The sequence below is a fragment of the Oncorhynchus masou genome, chromosome 14, assembly GCF_036934945.1.
Source record: "Oncorhynchus masou masou isolate Uvic2021 chromosome 14, UVic_Omas_1.1, whole genome shotgun sequence".
NCBI lineage: Eukaryota > Metazoa > Chordata > Actinopteri > Salmoniformes > Salmonidae > Oncorhynchus > Oncorhynchus masou.
In genome coordinates, this window is record NC_088225.1 from 11158566 (window position 1) to 11167935 (window position 9370).

General features: G+C 47.3%; 1 protein-coding gene across 2 annotated transcripts in view; it reads right to left on the bottom strand.

The window, feature by feature from the left end:
• The window catches only part of LOC135554194 (protein shisa-8-like), an 81508-nt gene extending 77327 nt beyond the window's left edge, over positions 1-4181 (bottom strand). For both annotated transcript variants that reach the window (XM_064986330.1, XM_064986329.1), the window contains exon 1: positions 1283-4181. In XM_064986330.1, the coding sequence (XP_064842402.1) occupies positions 1283-1824 (542 nt within the window). In that variant the 5' untranslated portion in view covers positions 1825-4181. The remainder of the gene's footprint in view (positions 1-1282) is intronic.
• Between the last annotated feature and the right edge of the window lie 5189 nt (positions 4182-9370).

Sequence of the window (9370 nt, forward strand, 5' to 3'; positions counted from 1 at the left end):
CATATTCTGTTACGCTGTAAGAAAGCTTTACCGCAGGACGCACACACACACACACACACACACACACACACACACACACACACACACACACACACACACACACACACACACACACACACACACACACACACACACACACACACACACACACACAGAGAGAGAAGCAAATTCCAGATACAGTACCCCTGTGATGAGCCACTCACAGCACAACTAAAGAGATTGGCCTTGAATGACAGTTTCCCACAGACAACTGTCTCCTTCCTTCTAATATATCACAGATCTAAAGGCCCTGTTTCATACTTATGATCATACCCTTTCTGATATCAAATTAAATCAATCTATTCTCTTCAACTTAGGCTCAATAGATTAATTCAGGAATAGCTAAAACACTTTGGAAAGTCATAGTTTATTAAAGTATGTTTTTGTTCAAGTAACGTAATTAAAACTATCCCCAGGCATCTACAATGTTTGTGTGTGTGTTTTAGCCGCCCACAACCTTGAAATTGGGGTCTCAGTGAATCAATGGGCCCAGTGACTGGGACAACTGGCTGACTGACCTGATTGGGTTTCTCCCTGCTGATCAATAGGATACCACCCTCTGCCCCTCTCTCTGTCCCCCTCCCCCACACCCCGCCTGTTGTAGGATGGCAGGACGCCTTCATCGAGTCTCGTAAAAACAACCCTGCGCACTACAGTAAATCAGGGGAAATTATGGCTGCCCAGCCTGGCGCTCCAACGGATTGCCTTTCCATTCCCCCCCACCTTTGTCATTGGACTCATCAACACAGCAGATGACTCGGGTATTGGAGGCTCCTGTCTCTCTCTCTCACCCCCTCAGCCCTGCAGCTTGTCTCCTCTGAGAAAACAGAGCCTGCGAGGATGTTACTGGGCCCTCTTTTCTCTCAATAATATTACTGGTGTGGTTGAAGTCCTCCTCCCCCAATTGAGAGATCCGGTAATGACTTGTATTAACGCCATCCCTGTGGTCTAATTCTTAACAACCAATAGTACGGCCAGTCACACCCAGCCCTCCCTTCACTTTCGCTGAACTAGAATTAGCCCTTGGGAGTGCGCCAGCCAGCGCATGTCAATAGTCCACCAAAAAAAAAAACAGCTCGAATTCCCTCACAGTGTACTAGAAGCCATAGTCTGGGCTCTCCACAAATAGCTTTACGCAAACACTCCATGTTCACACCTATTATCGCTTGTAAGAACACAACCACATCCACCTTGCCCCCAGCTACCCCGTCCCACTGGCCCATGACCCCTGCTACTCTCTTACCTAGAGTTGGTCATGTCTGTCTGGCCACCTCTGCTCTTCTCCAGGCCCAGCTTGGTGAAGATGCCCACCAGCACCATGATGGCCACCACGCCACAGATGATGTAGACGATCATGTGGGTGCGGTCTCGGTCGGGCTCCTCCTGCACCTCAGTGACGGGGACCGCCGGCTTGCCGGTGTTGGCCCAGACGGGCGTGTCGTAGTTGGAACAGGACTCCTGCTCCAGGCTGTGCACCTTGAACTGGCAGCAGAAGCGGTAAAAGCAGGAGCCGCAGCAGAACAGGTAGACACCCGCGTTGCAGTTGAATGGTGGGTCCCATTGGCCCATGACGTCGTAGTAGCCCCGGCAGCGGCTGCCTATCATTGGGATGGTCTGGTCCTCCGCTACCGGCGTGGCCAGCGTAGCCTCCAGAGAATTAGAGGTGGCTGCCGTCTGGTTGGTGGCCTGGGCATCGGCCCCAGCCTCCCTAGAGTTCTGGCCCAGTGAAGTGAAGCCCAGCAGAAAGCTGAAGGCGAGGCAGATGAGCACAGAATGGGCAGCCATGTTTGATACCTGTGGATGCTGCTTCTGTTCAGTTGCTGAAGTGTCTCAAAGCTGGTGCAGGCCAATTAACACCAACTTCAGAAACGCAGGCTTCTTACTGGCCCAAAAAAATTTACATGGAAAAATAGCCTTTTCAGTATTTCATACACTAGAGATTTGGAAAGGAGTTGAGAGCTTATGGATTAGCCTATATTCATAGCAGCTGCCTGAAAGAATAATAGTTTTCAATTACCTTGCTGAGAGTTATTACGACACTCAGGTACAGGAGGCTCTTTGTGAAGTAATAAATTGCCATCAAGAAGGGGGATGAGCAAGTAAGTGAAACAAACTAACCTCGAATCTCAACCTGCTCCTCACGAATGAGTCCCCAGTGATTCAGTCCCAGACTCAGACACACAGTTCTGGCAGCGTTGCAAAAATACCGCCCTTTTCTGCCAAATGTCAATAGCAGATGTGATCTGAAATCTGGAGCACCTCCAGTTTAGGAGGTGTCACCCAGAAATGAACTGGCCCGTTGCATTTAAAAGAAATCTCACCACAATAGAAAAAATGTTATCCGTAAACCAGAGAGATTTGGAATCCCAGCAGCGCCAGCGGAAAAGCAGATTCCTCAAGGCTCCAAGCTCCTTTCTGTAAACGTCTTCATTTAGGAGAGGGACACACAGATTTTAATAATTGCCCTGCCAAGCATTAATCAATGCTGAAGATGGGGAAAGGGCAAAGCAATGGAACTTCTAGATAATCCACTTGTCATAATCTATAAATATGTTAGTTGTTGATATTCACCTCTCAGATTATCTTGCCTCTAGCAACTGCCTGGTCTTCACCTGAATGTTCATTTGATTCTTTGTTATTTTTCTTGTAGACCTTTTTAATCCCTTTGCTAAGTGAAACATGATGCTCTCATTCCTTTCCTTTCCAGATGTGCAATTCCAGTTAGATGCTATTCTACAATTGGTCTTCAATATTGTATTATGCCAGAAAAAAAAGTATGTGGGTTTTTGTTTCCACCCCCTCCAGCGGAAGCACAGCCTGCAGTTCTTCAATATTGTCCTACGAGATCTAAACTGAAATCATGATTTAGTCCAGATTTAAAAGCAGTCCTCAGCACCTGAGGCAGGCAGCCTTTATCCCACACGCTCACACACACATGCACACACTCTCACAGACACACACACACACACATTCAAATCCATAGGCGACAGCGCTCCGTCAGTGTCAGTTTGGCTTAATGGGTTTAGAGGGATGGGGTTCCAGTCACTCTCTGTTGTTGTGGGTTTCTCTTGGTGCTGTCGGATCGGCTCCACACCACACCTGAGAGGGAACCTAAAAGGATGGGGTCACCAATACAGCTCTGCTGCCAGACAACTACAACCCCACAAGTGCTACCAAGCAGGGGATAGGGGAATGACAAGGGTAGCGTGCTGAACAATCCCCCCAGCCTGTGGAGTCTAGTCCAGTCCACCCTAGTCTAAATTTATGAGAAGCTCACTTTTGAGCAAACATGTGCTGTAATTACATTTCTACGTAGTGTCCCACTTCTTTACTGTAGTCCCTTCCTTGCTTTCCTTGTCTTCGTTTATTTACCACGACTCCATAATCCCTCTCTGATGCTTTTTGTTGTTTCTTGCTCTCTGCTTTCTTCTGTCTTCCTCACTTACCTCTCCCTCTTTCAGACACAACTAAAGAGCAGGCTTGCTGCCGCGTTACTGCTGTGAATACAGGAGGGTATTACTGAGCCTGTGGACTGCGGTCCATGCAACACACCCAAGCCTCAACTCCCCAGCCTGTTCCAAGGGCAGGATAACTGGAGAGGCGACAACAAAAGGCAATGCAAAATCCTGTTTTCAAGAAGCCTTCAAAAATGGGAACTGCAGCAAAGCTGTTTGTGTTGTTTGTGGTCTTTTATCACGCTCATGTGCAAAAAGCATTAATATGCAACAGTTTTACCAAATGCTGCACATTAAAGCAGTCTTCCAATTGTTATGCAAGGGACCTCAACACAGTCCTTCCCCCAAAGCAGCTTCTGTGAAAACAGGCATAATTTGATATATATGTATAGGAATTTTAGATATATATCACATGTATGTGTTTTCTCTGTTTCTTTGCTTATGGAATTCTCCAACAGAAATGGGATGAAACAGGATAACCAACAGCAGTAGGATGCTTTTTTTCATTCCATCCCCTCTTTGTTTTTCTTGTCTTCCTCTGTTTCCCTTGTCCCTCGCACAGAGCTTCTTTATCCCGTCTTCCGTTGATGTTGCACTACTGTGCTCTGGCAGGACTAAATGCTCACACGCTCTCTCGCTCTCTCTCTCGCTATCTCTCACTCGCTCTCGTGAGCGAATGAGCGCACCTCTCTTGCTGACTCCCCCTCCCCCCTCTCTCTCTGTCACTGACACCCTCCTCCCTAGGCTGTGTCCCATGTTTTTTGTACTCTCTCCTTCCAAATCTCTCTCTTTACATCTTTCCCCTTCTCTCTTCCTTTCTCTCGTTCTGTTCTCTTTTGTTTTTTTATCCCCTCATTTATTTGTACCCCCTTGTCTAACCTTTTCTGTTTACCTTGCCTCCATCCTCTATCCCTATCCATTTCCCCCTCCTCTCTTTCTAAACCCCCCTCGGTTCAACAGATGAGTGCAGTGGTGCTGACTGCATGTGTCCATGTGTGAGCGTGAATTTGCTAATGCCTATGTACCCTCCTGGTCTTTATGTGAGCATGCTTGTGCTAATGCCTATGCATCCCCCTGGTCTTTGTGTGAGCATGTCTCTAACATGTGCTGCAGGATTTGATTTAGTGAGGGAGTGAGTGAGAGAGAGAGGGGAGGGAGGGGGTGAGCAAAGGAGAGTGGAGAGAGAGGGAGAGGGAGAGGGAGAGGGAGGGAGAGGGAGAGGGAGAGGGAGGGAGAGAGAGATAAATAAATAAATAAATAACGGAACAGGGACTGGAGAGCAGGGGGGAGAGGAATTATTAGATTGCAGGAGGGATGGATTGGAGGGGGATTAAGGAAAGGAGAAGGAATAGATGGAGAGTGAGAGGGAGCAAGCCAGGTAGTAGAGGAAGGGAAGATAGATAACAGACGAAAGAGTGAGAGACAAGGTGGCGTGGGAGATTAGAGAAAAGGAGATAATTGAAGGCTAGGAAAAGGATATTCTGCAGGAAAGGCAGAGAGCAAGGCCTGAGAGATTAGGATGAAAAGAGAGGGACAAAGAGAAAGGAGAGAGAGATGCAAAATTGTATGAATTTGGAATAATCCCTGATTTAATGTAGTACATGAACTAGATTTGGTAGAAGAAGTGCTGTTGGGTCTTCTTCGTGTGTTCTAGGCGAATGTGCATCCTCATCAGAATACATAGCAAAATAGTGAAGGGATGCTGCTAAATATTTTATTCTGTTTCAAAGCTGTAGACATTATACTCCTTTTGAATATTCATATTTTCCTTTTTTTCCCTCTTATTTTGTTTAATTTCACTGCCCCCGTCTTCTTCTCTCTCTGTATATCTGCATCTCTCCATCTCTTTCTTTCTCTCTTTGAGCCACTGTCGTTTCGCCTACCCATCACTATTCCCTGCACAGCATCTCCTTCTGTCTCACCCTTACCAACCCTCTTTTCCCAAATTCACTTCGGATTTCTGGCAGAGCGCATACAGACATACACACACTAAGGCACTCTGGCACACACACATGCACACACACAAACTCCGCAACATGCCGCAACATATACCCTCTTTCTCCAAGTCTCACATCTCCTCCATCTCATCAACCTCTCATTAATGTTTGTTTTCTTCTCTGACTTCAAATCCAATTTTATTGGTCACATAAACATGGTTAGTAGATGTTAATGCAAGTGTATTGAAATGCTTGTGCTTCTAGTTCCAACCGTGCAGTAATATCTAACAAGTAATCTAACAATTTCACAACTACCTTATACACACAAGTGTAAAGGAATGAATAAGATTATGTACACATAAATATATGGATGAGCGATGGCCGTGTGGCATAGGCAAGATGTAGTAGATGGTATAGAGTACAGTATATACATATGAGATGAGTAATGTAGGGTATGTAAACATTATATAAAGTGGCATTGTTTAAAGTGACTAGTGATACAGTTATTACATCCAATTTTTAATTATTAAAGTGGCTAGAGATTTGAGTCAGTATGTTGGCAGCAGCCACTCAATGTTAGGGATGGCTGTTTAACAGTCTTTTGGCCTTGAGATAGAAACTGTTTTTTTGGGGGGGGGGGGGGGTTGTCCTTGAAGATCTTTTTGGCCTTCCTGTGACATTGGGTGCTGTAGGTGTCCTGGAGGGCAGGTAGTTTGCCCCCGGTGATGCGTTGTGCAGACCGCACTAACCTCTGGATAGCCTTGTGGTTGTGGGCGGAGCAGTTGCCATACCAGGCGGTGATACAGCCCAACAGGATGCTCTCGATTGTGCATCTGTAAAAGTTTGTGAGTGTTTTCGGTAACAAGCTAAATTTCTTCAGCCTCCTGAGGTTGAAGAGGCGCTGTTGTGCCTTCTTCACCATGCTGTCTGTGTGGGTGAACCATTTCAGTTTGTCCGTGATGTGTATGCCAAGGAACTTACAACTTTCCACCTTCTCCACTACTGTCCCGTTGATGAGGATAAGGAGAGGTCCATGATCATCTCCTTTGTTTTGTTGATGTTGAGTGTGAGGTTATTTTCCTGACATCACACTCCGATGGCCCTCACCTCCTCCCTGTCGGCCGTCTCACTGTAGGCCGTCTCGCCGTACCTCCTCCCTGTAGGCCGTCTCGTCTGTAGGCCGTCTCGTCGGTAATCAAGCCTACCACTCTAGTGTCGTCTGCAAACTTGATGATTGAGTTGGAGGCGTGCTGGGCCATGCAGTCATTGGTGAACAGGGAGTACAGGAGAGGGCTGAGAACGCACCCTTGTTGGGCCCCAGTGTTGAGGATCATACTAGACTGTAGGTCTAGTGTGAAATTGCCTGCAGTAAGAAAGTATGCTGTTGATAAAGACGTCAGGCAATGTTGCTGTTCTGTGAAATATTGCACTCGTGTTTACTGCTGCCTGCAATTATCTATTGAGATGGAGGGGGGAGAAGGAGTGAGGGAGGAGTGGAGAGAGGGAAAGATGAGATGGATGGTGCGGCAGAAAGATGGAATGGTAGGATGGGGGGGGTGGTAGAGGGCAGAGAGGGTACAGGCTAGATGAGAGTTCTCTCTTTAATCATTTTATTATTTCCGTTCACCGGGTCTGATACCACCCCTGTGGCACTCATATTTCTTTTAGCCTGGTTTTGCCTTTGCAGCACACATTGTACCAATCTGCTCCCATCAAAAAACCCTCCTAAACAGAGAGTGGAGAGCTGTTCCTGTTGCATGCTGGATCTCCCCCTCTCATCGCTCTAAATAAAAGATGAATGTCAAAATATATTACATGTCATCATCATTCCTTTTTCCATCCCTCTGTATTCATTTCGCTCCCTCCACCCGCTGTCCCCTATGTCCACTATACGGTACCTCTTAATCCTCCCCATCCTCTCTCTCTCCTCTCTCCCTCTGCCTCTGTCACTCTCTCTCCCTCTCTCTGTCACTCTCCCTCCCTCTGTCTCTGTCACTCTCTCTCCCTCTGTCTCTGTCACTCTCTCTCCCTCTGCCTCTGTCACTCTCTCTCCCTCTCTCTGTCACTCTCCCTCCCTCTGTCTCTGTCACTCTCTCTCCCTCTGTCTCTGTCACTCTCTCTCCCTCTGTCTCTGTCACTCTCTCTCCCTCTCTCTGTCGCTCTCCCTCCCTCTGTCTCTGTCACTCTCCCTCCCTCTGTCTCTCTCTCTCTCTGTCTCTGTCACTCTCTCTCCCTCTGTCTCTGTCGCTTTCCCTCACTCTGTCTCTGTCGCTCTCCCTCACTCTGTCACTCTCTCTCCCTCTGTCTCTCTCTCTCTCTGTCTCTGTCACTCTCTCTCCCTCTGCCTCTGTCACTCTCCCTCCCTCTCTCTGTCACTCTCCCTCCCTCTGTCTCTGTCACTCTCTCTCCCTCTGTCTCTGTCACTCTCTCTCCCTCTGTCTCTGTCACTCTCTCTCCCTCTCTCTGTCGCTCTCCCTCCCTCTGTCTCTGTCACTCTCCCTCCCTCTGTCTCTCTCTCTCTCTGTCTCTGTCACTCTCTCTCCCTCTGTCTCTGTCGCTTTCCCTCACTCTGTCTCTGTCGCTCTCCCTCACTCTGTCACTCTCTCTCCCTCTGTCTCTCTCTCTCTCTGTCTCTGTCACTCTCTCTCCCTCTGCCTCTGTCACTCTCCCTCCCTCTGTCTCTGTCACTCTCTCTCCCTCTGTCTCTGTCACTCTCCCTCCCTCTGTCTCTGTCACTCTCCCTCCCTCTGTCTCTCTCTCTAGCCAGGGGACAGAGCATCAGTCCTATAGTCAGTAACTGTCACTCACTATAGATTTGTTTTGGTTCTGGTCTCTTGGATGTTGGGTGTGAGAGGAAGAGATGGCGGGAAACAGATAGCTAGAAAGAAAAAAAAACAAAGAGAGACGGAGAGATGGACAGGTGGAGAAAATTGAGAAAAAGAGGTGGGCTGAACCCAACTCTAATGACTTAACTCTGCCTACAGTCTAAACCAAGAGAGAGAGGAGCATATTGTCTGGTTCAGAGGCCCTAGCTGCCAGGCCGAGTTCGGGGAGGAAACAGTGGGAGTTTATTGCCTAAAATACTGTTACGTCTGGACGCTGATTGATGTCTTTGGCTATTCTACCATTTTTCCTGATCGCTCTGATACTGCAAGCACCGATGCGAGCGAGTGGCCCCCCGACACCCACGCATTTGACTACAGGGATAGACATTGCACACCCAGCATTGATCTGGTCCGCTCCAGACATTCATATCTTGTTTGTTTTTTGAAGGAGGTTGTGCCCCTCCTAGGATGATTGGAAGGAGGGGTTGAAAATTAGAAGTGACATGGTATAGTAGAGGGAGATTGTGAATGGCTTACCGTTACAATCAGAGCACTTCCAGTATTTGTTCATTCCTGTGCGAGAAAAAGTGTTTGCGTGTGAGCACATGGTGTGTACATACCTTTGTGTGTTCGTTTTACACGGTTATTAAGGTGTTTTTGGCACTAGTATGTTTTATGTGCTGTCGTTGGTTGTTGACCGGTATTAAAATGCGCCTGTTTACTTTAATCCGCTCTCCTGCATTTGACTTTGCCTCCCATATACACACCTAACACTTATAAACAAGAGAGCTTTGTCAATGGCCGAGAAACTCTCTCATGGTAATGAATGGAGATTTAATTCATTTGCTAAATGTACTGGCCCACTTATTGCCAGTACAGAAATGTGTGACAGGTCAGGCCCATTTGCTCTAATATCTCAGTCTTCCGGCCCAGTGTTTTTCCAAAGGGAAAGACTGGGCTTTGGAAACCGCCCAGAAACCCAATCTGTTGTGAAAGGTGATTGAATTTATTCAGGTTGTAAGATAATGTGGGACAAAAATCTATTGTACTGTCACGATCTTCCTCCTCTTCATCTGAAGTGGAGAGGCGAGAAGGATCAGAGGACCAAAATGCG